The sequence below is a fragment of the Quercus suber genome, unplaced genomic scaffold (assembly GCF_002906115.3).
Source record: "Quercus suber isolate HL8 unplaced genomic scaffold, Cork oak 2.0 scaffold_88, whole genome shotgun sequence".
Lineage (NCBI taxonomy): Eukaryota > Viridiplantae > Streptophyta > Magnoliopsida > Fagales > Fagaceae > Quercus > Quercus suber.
In genome coordinates, this window is record NW_027069553.1 from 1,262,463 (window position 1) to 1,281,483 (window position 19,021).

The following is a 19,021-nucleotide window of genomic DNA, read 5'->3' on the forward strand; positions in this document are numbered from 1 at the left end:
AATTTATATTGGAAAGGATGAAACAAGATTGAAGGTATTGAAGTTTTTTTTTTAAATAAATATAAATAGTGAATCTAATTTGAAGTTAGTGGATTAGAGTTTTAGGATAAATTTAATATAGGTTTATATACTAGAAAAACTTGGTTATGATTTTTATTTAGGAAATGAATGGTTCTTATGAAGAAAAATGATGTAGTAGTACTATATGAATTTCGAAATAATTTCAAGTCCATTTATATGGCAGTAGGGTGTAATGTTTATGTTTCTGTGAAAGATAATACAACTTATTTTTGGCACTTAAAATTGGGATATGTTAGTAAACTAAAGTTGAAAAATTAAGTTGGATTTTGTTAAGTGATGTCACATGAAAATATTATCCAACATGTGAAAGTTGCATTGATGGAAAAATGACTAAAAGAGATCGCTCTTCTTAAGTTTTGGGGCGGGTAGATACTGATGTTTATGAAGATGTGAATATAATTGTTGGAGGAAGATATCATTATTAATTTAATTGATCTTTTTGTCCAGATATGAAAATTGCTTATTTGATAAAACAAAAATTGGAGGCTATAGAGAAGCTTATCACTAAAATATTTGATGTTGAAAACTGTACAAACAATTTGATAAATCTATTAATTCAAATAGAGGTGGTGAGTATGTCTTAGGTGATTTTGAGGTTATTTTGCTAATAAAATTTGTCTCAAATACTCACTTAAAAGATTAGATTTATAATAGAAACAACATATTTGCTAACTTCATTTTGGGGTGACTATATTCCAGTTGCTATGCATATCCTAAATAGAAGTCTCACTAAAGCCTCAGGGAAAACACCTCATGAGTTGCTTATTGGTAAGAGCTAGCTTATTTCATATAAGGATGTATTGTTTATGTTTCATTTTTTATTCTAATAAGGATAAACTGTTATATGAAATAAAAAGGAGTGTTATGGCAAGTCAATCACAAAGGGCTAGGGGATATAGGTTTATATGATCTCAAAAGTCTTGTTATTTTGGAAATGTAAAATTCTTGGAGGATCATTTTGAAATTGAGGGTATCAATGATTTTCAAGAGAAATTTTTGGAAGAATTTTTGGAAGAATGAAGGGATATAGAGTTTATAATGGTAAAAGCTATAGATCCAACGCCTTTGAGAGGAAGTACTCAAATTTCTGTGGGATTTGATATGCCTAATATCATCTTTATAATAGTGAAAAATACTAGAAGACACTATTCTTTAAAAAAAAAAAAAAAAAAAAAAAGGTGTCCTAGACACTCATGAAAAGGGATTATGTTCCAAAGCTTTTTTTTTTTTTTTTTGAAATAGTCAGCAAAACAAAATTTGGCTGACCCTTTTTTCCAAAGGCTTGTCTTTTGTGTTATTAAAAGCACATGATTTGAGAATGAGGCCATGTTAATCCAAGTGGGAGACTGTTAGAATAATGTGGCCTAACATGATATTTTATTATCAATAATTAATTGTTCAAAATTTCTTGTGAAATTTTGCAATATTTTTATCATGTAAAATATTGGAATATTGAAATATGTCTACTTGATATTGTAGACTAAGATTATGAATCGTTTCATTATAGTCCTTGACTTGACCATATCCATCATGATGTAGCCTATTCTGATAGGAAAATTGTTGGACCTTGGTGGAAAGGAGGTGCAAGTTAAAATTGCTCAAACTAGGGAAGACAATAAGGGCTAGTCTTTTGATGGTTAGTGCATAATAATCTCGGAAGTCCTTCCACAATGAGATTCATGCACATTGAGTGATGACCTTAATAAATCTATCGTGTCATTGCCAGTAACTTGGCCTCTTATAAGAGGTGTTATCATTATAGTGATTCTGGATGTGAATGATAGATGAATCCATGTGTTAGTGTGGAGTTACCAAAATAATGACATGTTAATGAACTTATTCATTAATGAATCTAATTAATGAAGTTGTTTATTATTGAATGTAAAATATCTGTTACATGAATTGTTATTACAATAGAAAGGATTTTATGACTGATCATGTCCTTTTTGAATATTATATATATTGTCAAGGCCACACATGCAAGGGAAGTGAGAAGTGGAAAGAAAACTCTTATTAATCCTGACCAGCTGGAGAAAGCATCCTAGTTGCCTATGAGATCCTAGAATAGTACAATTTAGTACATAAATTTCTCACATCTTATTGTTGATTTTTATTACATATGCACATGATATAATTGTTAATTGATAGATGTATTATACTTGTTTCTCTTGAATTATTACTTTTTAAGTATAATTCCTACCGTCACAAGCATGTAGGCTCTGCTTATATTTATGATGACTTGTCTTTATCTTTATATATATGTGGTTAAATATTTCCCCGTTATCATATGTGATATTGTTGTGTTATATGTTAAGAATATAATAAATAGTTATTGATAAATGGTTGCAACAAATGCAACATAGCACTGCTACTAGTATTAGATAAGTATCATTTATCTTTTTGATTTAATTTTAAGTTTTGTTGTGGGTGTTAGATTTCTCAATATCTAAAATTATAAGTTAATATAGCTTTCATTAATCCAAAGCTCAAACATGATGACACCCCTTCGGTTAATCACATGGATGAGTTAGGGTTTGGAAAGCAAGTTAATAATAATAATAATAATAATAATAATAATAATCATAATAATAATAATAATCATAATAATAAAAGGATTATGTTCCAAAGCTCAAACATGATGACACCCCTTCAGTTAATCACATGGATGAGATGGGACTTTGAAAGAAATGTTTTTTACGTGTCCATATCCCACGAATAGACACCTTTTTCTTTTTAAAATAAAGAAATCAAAGTGATAAATACTAATTGATTAAATTCTTCCTTATGCCCCAGCAAATAGGAGATAAATTTAATTGATTGAAAGATTTGTTATAAATTACATATATAAATTCTTGGATGTTATTAAAAGAATTAATGGCCAAAAGAGTCGGGTTTTAATGCACACATTATATGTGTTGCGTTTTACAAAGAGATGGTAAACTCCACTGGTTCTTTGAATATGGATTATTTCATGAAAATTTGTATACTTTTGAGACTCAGTTATGCAAAGTGGAAATATAGGTTTGATTTGTACATGCAATTTTATGATTATAGTTCTTTTAAATCAGAGTGTCCACCTAAGCCCAATGAGGAATCTATTAAGTCAGATAAAATGTCCTATAGTAAATGGATTGAGGCGGATAACAAAATGAAAATTTTGAGGCTAGGATATATGGTCAATTCATTGACGGTTAGCTATATGTATTACCCTAGTGCTAAATCCATAGATGATAGCCTAGAAGTGAGGTTTGGAAAGAAGTCTAATGCTTAGGAAAACTTCATTACATCTAAATTATCAAAATGAGAAGATGCTCATCAACATACTTTTAATATGATTGCCTTAGCCAATAAATTAGGCCTTCAAGAAAGACCAATAGATGATAAAACAAAAATTCTTACACTTTATGACCTCTTATCTAAGGTCATGACTCAAGCGGATGCAAAATTGAGAGTTAACAAATTTTCAATTAACATTGTTGAACAAAAGGAGTTTGTTCCTAAATGAAGCAAAAGGTTTAAGAAGAAAAGAAAATTCAAAAGTCATAGAAGTGATTGAAAAAGTAACAAGAGTACCTATGTTAAGCCTAATGTCCAGGTCAAAACAAAACAAATCTTTTGATATCACTACAAGAAACCATAACATCAAAGATCTAAATGTAATTCTATTTCGAGATCCCGTGAGGAATTTCCAGGTCAAAACAAAACAAATCTTTTGATATCACTACAAGAAACCATAATATCAAAGATCTAAATGTAATTCTGTTTCGAGATCCCGTGAGAATCAACCTAAAGGCTTTTCGCAATCTAATTTTCAAGGAAATTAATACCACTATTATTAAACTTAGATTTTGGTGGGCCAATTCAAGAATTATTGCTCATACTTCTAATATATACGTTGCAGAGGTTGAAGGAGCCACCGAAAATAGATTGTATAAGTTAAATTTATATTGGAAAGGATGAAACAAGATTGAAGATATTGAAGTTTTTTTGGAAATAAATTTAAATAGTGAATCTAATTTTAAGTTAGTTGATTAGAGTTTTAGGATAAATTTATTATAGGTTTATATACTAGAGAAACTTGGTTATGATTTTTATGTAGGAAATGAATGGTTCTTATGAAGAAAACGATGTAGTAGTACTATATGAATTTCGAAATAATTTCAAGTCCATTTATATGGCAGTAGAGTGTAATGTTTATGTTTCTGTGAAAGATAATACAACTTATTTTTGGCACTTAAAATTGGGATATGTTAGTAAAAAAAAAAGTTGAAAAATTAAGTTGGATTTTGTTAAGTAATGTCAATTAGAATATTATCCAACATGTGAAAGTTGCATTGAAGGAAAAATGACTAAAAGCGATCACTCTTCTTAAGTTTTGGAGCAAGTTGATACTGATGTTTATAAAGCTATGAATATAATTGTTAGAGGAGGATATCATTCTTAATTTTATTGATCATTTCTCTAGATATGAAAATTGCTTATTTGACCAAACAAAAATTGGAGGCTATAGAGAAGTTTATCACTAAAATATTTGATGTTGAAAAATGTACAAAAAATTAGATAAATCTATTAATTCAAATAGAGGTGGTGAGTATGTCTCAGGTGATTTTGAGGTTATTTTGCTAATAAAATTTGTCTCAAATACACCCTAAAAAGATTAGATCTATAATAGAAACAACATATTTGCCAACTTCATTTTGGGGTGACTATATTCCAGTTGCTATGCATATCCTAAATAGAAGTCTCACTAAAGCCTTAGGGAAAACACCTCATGTAAAATTTTGCAATATTTTTATCATGTAAAATATTGGAATATTGAAATAATTCTACTTGATATTGCAGACTAAGATTATGAATCATTTCATTATAGTCCTTGACTTGACCATATCTATCATGATGTAGCCTATCCTAATAGGTACATTGTTGGACCATGGTGGAAAGGAGGTGTAAGGTAAAATTGTTCAGACTATGGAAGACAATAAGGGCTAGTCTTTCGATGGTTAGTGCATAATAATCTCGAAGTCCTTCCATAATGAGATTCATGCATGTTGAGTGTTGGCCTTAATAAATCTATCATGTCATTGCCAGTAACTTGGCCTCCTATAAGAGGTGTTGTCATTATAGTGATTCTGGATTTGAACGATAGATGAATTCATGTGTTAGTATGAAGTTACAAAAGTAATGACATGTTAATGAACTTATTCATTAATGAATCTAATTAATGAAGTTGTTTATTAATGAATGTAGCATATCTATTACATGAGTTGTTATTACAATAGAAAGGATTTTATGGTTGGTCATGTCCTTTTTGAATAGTATATATATTGTCAAGGCCACACTTGCAAGGGGTGTGAGAAGAGGAAAGAAAGCCCTTATTAATCCTGACCAGCTGGGGAGAGCATCCTAATTGCTTGTGAGATCCTTGAATACTATAATTTAGTGCGTAAATTTCTCATATCTTATTGTTGATTTTTATTACATATGCACATGATATAATTGTTAATTGATAGATGTATTATATTTGTTTCTCTTGAATTATTACTTTTTAAGTATAATTCCTACAAGTCTAGGGAAGTTTTTTGGATGTCATTGAATTTAAAATCATTTTTGTATGTGTGTTTTAATCTGATAATAAAAAACAATCATCATGGTGCGAACGCCATTGATCTGAAATATTATTTTATCTATAAAAAATCATTTGTGTTTGTTACCTACACAAGCAATGGTGCTTGGATAAGAATGAAAAAAACAACAGTTCATATTAGACTGAGGATGCAACTAAAGTTCCCACAACTTCATTTGGAAACATTGACAAAATATTAGTATTACATTTTAGTTTAATCTCTAGTTTCCTTCATAACATAAAAACAATGTTGAATTTATGAAATTTGAATTCTTAAATTATGCAATCAAGATATTTTTTTTGAGATGGACACTACCACCTTGGCTAAATGTCAAAGTGAACTTCAATGGCTCTGTTTTTCGAGAGGAAAATTGCGCAGGCGTTGGAGTCATTATTCAAGACTGGAATGGTCAAGCAGTTGCTTCTATGGCTGAAGCATTCCCACTACCTTTTTTGGTGATAGCAGCGGAGGTCATAGCAGCTTCTGAAGCTCTCCGTCTCGTAAATGATCTTGGTTTATCATCCATCGTGTTAGAAGGAGATTCCAAGATTACTATGGATGCTCTAACAGGTAAAAACCCATCTTTGGCAGAATATGGACATTTGATTGACAAAGCAAAGGAGCTAGCTAAGGATTTTGCATACATTGAATTCAGTCATGTATTGAGACAAAAGAATAGTGCAGCCCATAACATTGCTAAACATGCAAGACATGTTAGCGAGTATTCGATGTGGATGGAGGATGTTCCTCTGCATCTTTTTTCTATAATTCAAGCTGATTCTGCTTCTTTTTGAATAAAATTAAAGTGTTGTTTCTTTAAAAAAAATGTGAAAATAATATATAGATTAAGGGAATAGAGGGAGAAGGGCCCTTAAGTAGACGTATATATTTATTGTAGTGGAAGTTTAAGGGCCCAGATCCATCAATTAAATGATTGCATAATTTCAGAATTGTCATTATAGATATTCCCATTGTCATTATAGTGGAAGTTTAAGTTTATAATTTGTTTTCATTTATTGAGAATATTAGGGGAATATTCATGTGTATAGATTTTATTTTATTCATTTGATAGATTTACCTCTAAGATGTTGGGATTATGTTTTGGCAATAGACCTAGACTTAACAGGATGTTATTGTGTATATTGGGAGTATACTCCTTATCTCTCACAGAGGGGTGAGCCCCACCCCTATGTGAGAGGGAGGAAGTATACTCCTCGTCTCAAAGTATACAATAATTTTCCAAACTTAACCTCTCTTTCTTCTTCTCAAAAAAAAAAAAAAAAATACCTATCTTTCTTTATAATTATACTACTCACCAATTGCATAGAATCTTTGAAATTTGTCATATTTATTCTAATTATTTCTGTAGGGATAAGGGACCCAAGAATATATGTTGGGCCTTGGGCCTTAGTGGTCCGAGGACACTTAGTGGTCCGAGGATAGATAAACAGTAGTGAAGGTGTAAGACTCAAAACTCCATGAGCAAGCTACAAATGAGAGGGCTGGGGAAGGTAGGCCAAAAAGGAGTATTTCCTCGGCTAAACAAAGCAGAGATCAAAAGGTGTGTTCTATCATCTAGAGTAACATTCCAGGAAGCTCTATTAATAAGGATATGCATTGTGAACGTACAGGACAAATGGGAGCTAGGAAATATCTAAGGGAAAGCTGCTACCACCGCATTGAATGCTCTGCAACTAACTCTCTGGCCGCATTAATGAGGAAGTGATACCTGAATAGTAGTTTTCAACCTTACGACTACTCCCTAAAGACTTCAGGAATGTGCTGATGTGTCAAGGATCAACACCAACAATCTAATTTACACGTGGGGAGTAGAGATTAAAAAGAAAAGATAGTATAAAATAAAAGGGAGGGAGGCCCTAAGAGAGAGAGATGGGGGAATTAAGAGAAAAACACTATAGCAATATAAGAACTGTACTTGTAATCAACTTCAAGAATTATATACAAGAACTGATCTTTTTGGACTCTACCAATGGCAATTTTCTTTAGATACAACCAGTCCACTTTTACTTTATTGTCACTTGGACCCACTATAATCGTTACCTAACTCATTAGAGCCTAATTTTCTAACCCACTTTCTACAAATTCATTGTATTGGATTCTTTGGGCCTAGATCCTTTTAACTTTTGGGCTTAGAACTCAAACTGTGTCCTTACAATTTCCTTTGCAATTCTCTCAGTACTAGGATTAATCTCATTTAGTGAGTGTTTGGATTGTGCTTAAACAGAGAGCACGTCTGTGTTTGTGCGTTTTGCTGAAAAAAATGTGGGTCTCACGGCACTGTTCATGGACCCACAAAAGTCATCCAAACACTGATTTCAATATAAATTTGGGTTCCACAACACTATTCATATATTTAAAAATTATTTTGTTACAATGTTTTCAGTTTTTAGCTTTCAACCATAAACAGTATCCAAACAGACTCTTAGATTATCAAATTTTCAGCAAAATGGATTATCATATCATTATTTTAGCTTTGTTTTGGTTTAGAGACCATAATTTAATTTAAGATGTCTACTTTTTGTTCTTTTGATAGTTGGGGTGATAAGTGTTGGCTTGGTTAGCTTCTTTTTTATTTTTTCTACCTTGAGACAAAGATTTTCTACTATTATAATGCTTAGACTGAACCCTAAAAAAAAAAAAAAAAACCATTTTGAATTTGAATGGATAAAAAAAATTAAAAAAAAAAAAAAAAAAGTTTGAATTAGAATGGAAAAATATATATATATATATATATATATATATATATATTGTAGGGTCTCGTTTTGCAGCTTAAGCCCAAATGGTATGGGATATTGACCCAATGAGCCCAATACAATAAATTTGTAGAGAGTGGGTCAAAGAACTAGGCCTTCTATCACTTTAACAACGACTAATATGGATTTAAAAGATGATCAAGCAAAAATCAGAACACATAGGACTGAATGAATTCATTGTCCGAGGAAGCAAATTTCGATATAAACCAATAGAATTGATTACAAGTGCAACTTTAATTGCTACAGTGTCTCTTCTTTAGTTTTTTTCGATCCCCTCCTTATGGAGGGTTTCTCCCATTATATAGCTCCCCTTTGGACCATCTTGACCCTATACTTGTTGATCATTTAAGCCTTCACTTGAGTACCTATCCCATAAGACATCCCTTTTGACTTTCTGTGAGTTGTGGTTGCCAAGGTATCACTATTCAGGCATCTTCTCTACATAAATGCGGCTAGAAAAGTAAATGCAGTGCATTTAATGTGGTGGTAGCAGCTTTCCCTTAGATATTTCTAAGTTCTTATTGCTTTTCTATGGGCATGATGCACGTCTTTATCAGGGGAACCTTTTGGAGGATCACCCAGGTTGTTGGAATATAGATTTGAACTGTATTCATCACGTCCGAGGAGGAGTTACTCCTCGAACTCCTCTCCATCCGTTCCTTCCTTTCGAGACTTTAAATTTGGAACTTCTCAAGGTCATTTGCCTCCTCTTGGACATACTCACATCTTCGGATGAGGACCAAGGCTCAATATGCAATTTTGGGCCTTTGTCCCTATATATATATATATATATATATTGTTCTATATATGACTCTTAAAAAAAAATTATCATTTTATACCTTACGCCTTCCACCATGGTTGGAAAAAAAATATTGAAAGCAGAGTAATAATATAACCGTATCCTATGCTAACTAGAAAAAATAAGAACATTTCCAAATCAATAATTTTTGTTACTAAATTTTCTCGAAGTGTATTGATGGGAATTGAAATTAAATCAAACAACATAGTGGAACCATAGCTCAATATTAAATTGACTGCTTCACTTGAACCTCTTTTCTTTACCAATCGATTCCATTCTTTTCTTTCTTTAATCCTCTCTATTCACACTGAATTTTTTACTTCGCTCACTAACCGTTAGAAAAAAAAAAATTGTGTACACAAGTTAACCATAATTTCCTTATTGCTTCACTATCTATTTTTGAATTTTTGTCAAAATTATAAATTTCTAAATAGAAATAATAATGAGTTCTACGAAAATTTTTTGTAAACATTACGTCCAATCTTTTATAAAGAATAGACAAAGACATTATTTTGCATTACTGTCAATTTGGTTCTTACATTTTGGTAACAGTTAATTTGGTCTCTATCATTAATTTACTAATAGAAAAGATAACATGGACCAAATTGAATACTATCAAAATGTGTGGACCAAATTGACAATAACTCAAATGGTATTTTTGCTTTAAAGAATACAATCACAATTTACAGAAATAACTAATACTTGTGGTATATTAAAATATAATAAAGGAAAACAAATAATGCACAACAAAGAATTTATTGTTACCATCATAAATTGTAAATACCGGATGAATTTTGAATAACTGTTCTAGTTTTTAAAATATTCTTCAATAAAGTGTTAAGCAATATGTCCTTGGATACATTTAGAAATTATACAATGAAGAAATCCCACTAAACATATCTAGTAGTCTGCATTTTCGTGTGGGAACTGGGAAGTAGGATTCCCTGTTTGGGGAAAGGGTAGAGGATCTTCACAAACCTCAGGAAGTCCAACTGGTCTAACAAAGAAATCAATCAACGATGGAGTACAATTTGGAATTGGGAATTGGGAATTGGTTTGGGAAATTGAATTTCTTTATGGTTTCATTAGGTTGATTTTGAAGTCATATTGGGGACGACTTCTTGGTGGTAGCAAAGGTTATATGTTGCTGTTCCTTGGTGGACTTCTGATTGGATGAAGGTTGGTAAAGACAAGCAAAAAGTGAAGGAAGTTTCTGCTTTGGTGATTGACATTTATTGGAAGAAGGCAGTAGGTTAGTTCCTTCTAGTTCGAGTTTTCTCTTCAGAAATGCTATATTCACAACATTTTCATAATAAATCTTATGTCGTAGGTTGTTACGGGTTGTTATTGGTGGAGCAGGAAAGTAATTTCAATGGTAGGTTCAAAAAAAAAAAAAAGGCTCTCTTGATAGTGTGTCTCTTTGCATGCTCTCTTTACCTCTTGGTTCTCTCTTTTGCTTGTCTACTAGCTTCTTTCCTTGTTTGTTGCATGTAAATGCTTGAAGCAAGGACACGACTTCCTGGATGCAAGCAAAAAGAGCAAGGATGCAAGCAAGAAGGCACAGACCCAAAAGGGCAATGTTCAGTAGATTAGGAGGCCTAGACTCCTCGACCGATTTTCTCTCTCCCCTTCTCTCTTAGCCTTTTCCCTAGAATCATGTATTAGGGTTCTCTCTCCATGTACCCTTTATCTTTCCTACACGTTGCTTGGGCTGCATTCCCTGGGTACGGCAATGTCTGTTGTACATTTCCTGTACCTTGTTGGGCCATACCCTTGGAACGTTGGCAATGTCTGTTTTACTTTCTCGCTTGCATGCTAGCATTGTGCATGATGTATGTATGTATGTGTGTGTGTGTGTGTGTATATATATGCCTATTTGTGGGTGATCACGCACTTTGTATGATGGACTCTCATGATTATAAGAGCGGCCCTCTCATAATCATGAGTGCTCTAGACCTTGTAGTGTGGGTATGTGCCCAAGGCAATTGCTGTAGGCGCATATTCATGCTATATTGTGTGCACGATCATCGCGGTGTGATTGTCTCAATCTATGTTACCAAGTGACGTCGGTTTCCCCATGTATGCTACACACATCAATATTCTTGGCACTCCGAAGGGCTCTGGCTTGTCCTAGCACAAGCATTTTGGCACGCGCTATATACACAGGCATGAAATCCTACCAGTGCACCATAACGCATCAAACGTGAAATTCTGCCGGATTTTTGCCGTGAAAATTAGGCACCTCTGTTGCTGTATTCTCACAGCGAAAGTTTAGTGAGAATAGTGTTTTGTGTGCTATGATGCACTTGAGGCGAAGCATTACCAGATTTCCACCATGAAAATAAGGTGAAATGCTACCAAATTTTCGTTGTGGAAATTTGGCAACGATTCCAAACACACTAGGGAAACATCGATCAAGACCACACCCTTTTCGAAACCAAACCTCAAAGCCCAATTTCATTCAAGCCCCAAAACTCAATGATTGGTAGCGACTTCACTTACCTTTGGTAACCCCATTAAAATTGACTCCATTTCTAGTCACACACCAGAGGTATACCCTTCTTCCAGGGACAGACCTAGGATTATAAACTAGTGGGGGTCAGAGTATAAAGGAAAAAAAAAAAAAAAAAAAAACTCCAAATAAGCATCCATATAGTATTAAAAGATTATAAATACACAAAATCGTTATTTCTAAATATATTAAGATGCAATCATTTACCAACAAAGACAAAAAAAAAAAAAAAAAAAAAAATTTTAATGCTAGGCTGGCTAGGATTTTTTTTTTTTTTTTTTAAAGAGTATTCATAGTGATAGTGCTACAAATTTTAGCTTTTAGGACCTCAAAAAGCTACTTTATCTATTTTACCACCTTACTTTACAATATACCCAATATAAAATGTTCTATTTTTTATCACTTCATTTAAAATAATATAAATATGTCATTAAAATAATAAAGGAATAGAGAATTTAAGTTTTTTAATTGAAGGAAGAAATATAATCTTAATAAAATATTGTATTTTATTTTTAATAACTTGCTACAGTTAACTAGTATTTATACTAGTTTACTATCGTTGCAAAAACTTTTACTTTAGCTTCTCCTATAACATATGATTTTTTTGTTCTTTCGTGGTAAAATAGTTTTTTTGCTAAAATACTATCACCATTGTGAATGTTTTTATTGCTTTTGTTAAGTTTTTGGGTTAAATAATTGCTATTTGGGTTAAACTAGCTAGGCTGATTGGGGAGAAAGGGGGCCTAATATTTTGGAAGGGGGCTCAACTACATAAATAAAATATATAATTACTATATTTATATATATATATATATATATATTGGACCCAGGGGGGGGGGGGGCCCGGGCCCCCTTAGGCCCCAACCTGGGTCCTTCCCTGCCTTCTTCCATAGCACCCAAGCTTTCCAAGGCCGCAAGTTTTGTGAGCCCACGCACAAGTGTCACCGTGATGGGTGGTCGATCTGCCGTGAGGCATCAACAATTGCAGGTTCAAATCATACATTTGAAACAACTACTTCACCTTATTGGTAGTTTGAAGTACTTTTCTAGCATTTGCAAGTAACAAATTATCAAACACAAATTTGCTTTGTTTAATATTATTTCATAATTGCATAATGAATGATGAAATTTATATATCTATAGCTTTTACCTTTCGTGGTGTGCCTTTGTGTTAAAGGAAATTTCCTTCTCCTTTGTGTGTATTCGTTTTAAGAAGAAAAAAACTAGAATTTCTCAAATATAATGCTTAACTAGGTTAAACCAGCATGTACTCAATTCTATATCAATAATTGTATATTTTCATCACATCATTACATAAATTATCTTATATTGATGTTTACGTTTATGTTATGTTTAATTTTGACCATTAACTAATTCAATTAATTATTTCAACATCCAATTGAAACAAATTTAGTTATTTTTTCGTTCCAATAATATTAATATGAAAAATATAATTTTTGAAATCAAATAGGGATATTTACAAGTAAAATGAAGTTTGGAAAAATACAGTATTAACATATGCATTGCAACTTTGAATCTCACTAGCTAGTTCTTTATAATATGCTAAGACAGATAGACAAATTATAACAAATTCATTACCCCCAGTGAATTGACAATTTCCTCGGTTCTTTTAAGACTCTAACGCAGTGCCCTGTAAATATGAAAACACTAGTACTGAGCTTGCTTAGTAAATTTTTTTTGGATAAATTGGATATGAAGTTGTGAGATGAAGAAAATTAATCAATACTATGAGAATAATGTTCACTTCTTTCATATGAATGATAGATCCTACCATGAATTTAATTAGAAAGACTTACTATGACATAATAAGAGGGAGTATATATCGAACCCAAATGATTAAATTGTTACTCATGAGATGGGATTAAGTTGGTGTAGATTTTAGTCTAAAAACTTTAACAAGTAAACAAGACTAAAAAATCAATTATGAAAGAAAACCTGTATAAAGAACAAGAAACCACATGTAAGGAGATTCTTTGAGGAATTTCATAAACATAAACATACATATATGTATCAGAGAATTCTTATGTAATGTTATGATGAAAATATTCAATTATTGATATATAATTGAGTAAATGTTATGGGTTAACTTAGTGACTTGATATTTGAGAAATGATAGCTTATGAAATGGTAAAAGTCTATATATAAATTTCGTCATTCATTATGCAGTTTTGAAGTAATTTAAAAAAAAAAAAACAAATTTGGGTTTGATAATTTGCTGTTTTCAAATGATGAAAAAAAAAATACTTGAAAATGCCAATAAGGTGAAGTAGTTGTAAGCATATATTTGGTTATCTCTGACTTTCTTCAACTAGCTTTGCCTATTTTGATTTACTCTTATGGTTTTAATGAAAAGAAAATAATTTAGTCTAGGAACTCAGATAAGTCCACAAGTAATCATGATATTTGAGAAAAAATCTTGTTAAATTATCTAGTAACTTGTGGATAAATCTAAAAATTAATAATAGAATGGTTTCCAATGAGTAACGACTTTTTTTAAGCTGAGCTAATGAGTAACGACTATACATGGGTGTACAATCCACAGACACATTTCTTGAACACTAATTTAACCAAGTTAGAGTAGGCCCTAACTAGTGGTTGGAAATTTTAATTATTTCTTTGATTTGTCTTGTGATAAGGTCAAAAGGATTATTGGTGGGCCGTCAAATATTAAAACATTGCTTTAAAAGTTATGTTAAGATTCAAAGATTAACAAGCAGAAATTCTTCAAAGGTTGTTAAGATTTAGAGGTTGTTTGCAGTTGTGACTCTACCTTGTAGCAATATCTCACATATAAGATTTTCTTTAAAAAATGAAAATTTGATTCGAAGGAGATAGATATTAGCTATGTTTGAGGAAGTTGTTTTCTTCAGCCTATACTTCATTGTTATACAAAGTTCTTTGGTTTATCACTTTGTGCATTTTGCCTCCCAATCAAACTTTGTCGCTTGCTTTCAAATAGGAAACGTAAACATAAACATATGTATAATAGAATTTTTATGTAATGTTATGATGAAAATATTATTGATATATAATTGAGTTAATGTTATGGGTTAACCTAGTGAATCTTGATATTTGAGAAATGCTAGCTTAGGAAAAGGTAAAGGTAAAGATATATAAATTTTGTCGTTCTTTATGCAATTTTGAAGTAATATTAAACAAAGCAAATTTTTGTTTGATAATTTACTTCTTTCAAATGCTGAAAAAGTACTTGAAAATGCCAATAAGGTGAAGTAGTTGTTTCAAATGCATGAGTAATGACTTGAACTTGTAACTTGTAACTTGTCACTTTTTCTTTTTCTTTTTTAAATTATAAAAGACACTTGTTATTGTACCAAGATCCAACCTCTAGGCTCTAACTATTACAAATATATAATATTTACACATATAAATTGAGCAAACTCACTTGATTTTTTTGGATTTGCAAAATGGATGCTACAAAACTTATTTTCTTCTGGAAATAGGCTCTTATAACGTTGGCAGTGGGGATGGATTGAGAAGTCTTAAATCCAGTAGTGGCAAGGTATAGACAACAAAAAATACTTCCGAAAAAGGAAATCACCCAATATGCAACATAGGGGTTTATTAATAGAGCATTTTTTTTTAACAAAGCATAAATGAATGCCTTAATTAAATAAGTTTGAAAGTTAAAGAACACAAATGAATTAAGAAGTAAGAGGTTTAAAATGAATTTTGGCCAAATTTAGAGGGTGTAATTTATATTTTAGCATTAAAAAATATAACATACACCGTTATGTTAGCCAAGGTCTTCTCTCAAACTTTCCAATTATTAGGGAAAAAAAAAAATCATTTGATAATAGTGTATGGACATTAGAGCATCCGTAGCAGACGTTGCAAAATTTATGCCATTTTACCACACCAAAAGCCTACTTTATTATTTTACCACATCATTTTACAATACCCCATTTATCAGATGTTCTATATTTTTATCACTTCATTAAAATATTATTTCTTAATTCTTATTTTATTCTTTCTTTATTATTTGTTCAACGGTAACATTTTGTCCACAACCCAAATCTCATTTTCAAATCTCTTCAATTCTAACGGTAACATTTTCATTTTTTTTTTTTTTTGGAAATCGGACAAAAGGGGGGGGGGGTGGGGGGGAAAGCCCCATACTCCATTCTTGACTTGAATGAAGATTGCAGAGAAATGGAAAAGTAGAAACACCTTAAACTACTTCCAACCATCATTTTGGCCGTTGCCTTACCATGAGATCAGGATATAAGAATCAAAGATATCATTGGTAAAGTTTCTAGCAAACAGGAATTAATGATCATGCCTCGAAAGTTAGATTGTGTGAAGTAACCTGTTGACCTATTGATTGACAAATTACAATCATCATCTCAAACTAGGTAAGATTTCCTTCAGGTTTAAATATTATTTTTAAACATAATATGGAGCTCACTCTCTCTCTCTCTCTCTCTCTCTAACACACACATACACAGATATGCACACACTTGTACATATTTTTCATTTCAATATGAAATCTTTTTCTTTTTCTGATAACACCAAGGGAAAGGGCAACAAGAGACTCAAACTAGCAACCTCTGAATTATAAGTCATGATCCCCAGCCAATTGTGCAACCCCTTGGGTTTATCATTTCAAGATAATCTATCACTGACCGAAAAAAATTTCTTAACTCTAACACCTTGTTCTTCAAATCAACACTCCCCAAATAACTCCCTAGGTGTCCCAACATGGTCACTTTAGTGCCCTTTTTAAACATGTTTAAAAATGCACTTACCCGAGACATTGTAAGAAAGCATGAAATAACTCAATGAACAAGACTTGGCCATTGAATATCAAGTCAACATATAAACCGCTAGATACTCAAAATTATCAACTAGTTAAACCATATAAAAATATAAGTAAACCACTAATCACTGATTGAAATTCAATTGAAGTTGGCATGCTTGGATCATTTAAGAACATCTCTTTTGACTCCAGGATGAAGTAATTATGAAATGAAAAGGGCAATAAGTGGAGACTGCAGAAAAAGGTAAGAATTGGCTCTAAGAACAGTCAAGGCAGTCCCACTAGCATATAAATAAAAGCACTGGACGGCGAAGTGATTGATATAATATTCCTAAAATGACCAGAAGCACCTGTTTGCCAAGATAAAATACTTGCCATACGAGCCTATGACCATTATTAGTCCCTTCTTCAAACATGTTTTAAAATTGCACTTATCCAAGACATTAAAAGAAAGCAAGAAATAAAACAATGAACAAACAAGTTTGCGACCTCAGACATGGATTGACTAGGTTCTTTGACAGGTTCATGATATAACTGAGTGAACAAAACTTGGCCATTAGAAATCAAGTCAACATGTAAACCACTAGATAGTCAGAACAATCAACTAGTTAGACCATATAAAAATATAAGAAACCCACTAATCACATATTGAAATTCAATTGAAGTTGGCAGTGCTTGGATCATTTCAAAATGTCCCTTTTGACTCCACGATGAAGCGATTAAAATGAAAAGGCAACAAGTGGAAATTGCAGAAAAAGGTAAAAGAAAAATGTAAGAAATGACTAAGAACAGTCAAGGCAAACCCATTAGTAGATTAAAAAGGGCACTGGACAGTCAGGTAATTGATATACCTTTCTTAAAAAGGCAGAATTTTCCTAAAAACACCAGAAGCACCTTTGCGCCAGGATTAAATACTTGCTATATGAGCTAATGACCATTAATAGTGATGAGAGAATGCAATGAATCCCATTTGACCAAAATTCCATATAAAGAGGCCATTCTAAATGCAAAGTTTCAACTTTCAAGATTGCAAACACAAGTGGCACAACGAAGTGAACAACTAAAAGGGAAAATTTACAAAACCAGTCAACATAACATATTCCCAAAAAGTGAAAAACAACAAAAGCAATCATTGGCAACCATTTGTCTCAAACAAAAACTGATAGTTCACAGGTTTTAGCTCTGATAAACAACAAATTCTATCCAAAATTTCACAAACCTGAAAATGAGAGCTATTGAGGCACCGTGCAATCTGTCTGAAAAGAGGAACCATACAACGCTGAAACTCGGCGGATTGCGTGGCTTCCAGCACTTCCTCGAGTTCTCCAAGAAAGAGAACTTCCTTCTGGCAATTAGTAACAGGCCAATACTTCAACAAACCCCTTATAACCGTGTCGGCGAGCTTATAATCTTTCTCCACAAACTGAGTAATACAATAAGACAATTGCTGATGGTACATTGAAATCGGTTTCGGCTTATGCAGAGGAATAAGCGCCCGAACCAAAAACAACTTGTGCTCCTCCTTCATTGGCAGTGCAAACCCATTGATTATACTCCCTAGAATCTCCAAAAGCTCGCCGATACCACTATGCCTCTCGGTCTCATATATAAACCGATTGGCCATTAGAAATCAAGTCAACATGTAAACCACTAGATAGTCAGAACTATCAACTAGTTAGACCATATAAAAATATAAGAAAACCACTAATCACAGATTGAAATTCAATTGAAGTTGGCAGTGCTTGGATCATTTCAAAATGTCCCTTTTGACTCCACGATGAAGCGATTAAAATGAAAAGGCAACAAGTGGAAATTGCAGAAAAAGGTAAAAGAAAAATGTAAGAAATGACTAAGAACAGTCAAGGCAAACCCATTAGTAGATTAAAAAGGGCACTGGACAGTCAGGTAATTGATATAGCGTTCTTAAAAAGGCAGAATTTTTCAAAAAACACCAGAAGCACCTTTGCGCCAGGATTAAATACTTGCTCTATGAGCTAATGACCATTAATAGTGATGAGAGAATGCAATGAATCCCATTTGACCAAAATTCCATATAAAGAGGCTATTCTAAATGCAAAGTTTCAACTTTCAAGATTGCAAACACAAGTGGCACAACGAAGTGAACAACTAAAAGGGAAAATTTACAAAACCAGTCAACATTATAAAACAAACCACAAAGAATATAAGTACGGTAACTCCATATTTTAAATCTATGTCTGCAATTTGCCCTTAATCTTAATTGGAGACTGCAAGATTAGGAGAACGCAAAAACATATAATACACTCAATTTAAATGTCCGTTGCAAAAGAAAAATTAAATGAGCACTTGCTGGCAAGAAGTGATGAAACCCATTTCTTACACAACCAAGTATTTGTATATTGAATATTGAAGATTGACTACAATGAAAACATATCTAACTACACAACAGTATAA

At 32.3% G+C, this 19,021-nt stretch overlaps 1 protein-coding gene across 1 annotated transcript; it reads right to left on the reverse strand.

Moving 5' to 3' along the window:
* Positions 1-17,717: 17,717 nt before the first annotated feature.
* Positions 17,718-18,212, reverse strand: LOC112002063 (serine/threonine protein phosphatase 2A 57 kDa regulatory subunit B' alpha isoform). Its single transcript, XM_065774224.1, has one exon. It carries the CDS (start codon positions 18,210-18,212, stop codon positions 17,718-17,720), a length of 495 nt encoding a protein of 164 aa, XP_065630296.1.
* Positions 18,213-19,021: the final 809 nt, after the last annotated feature.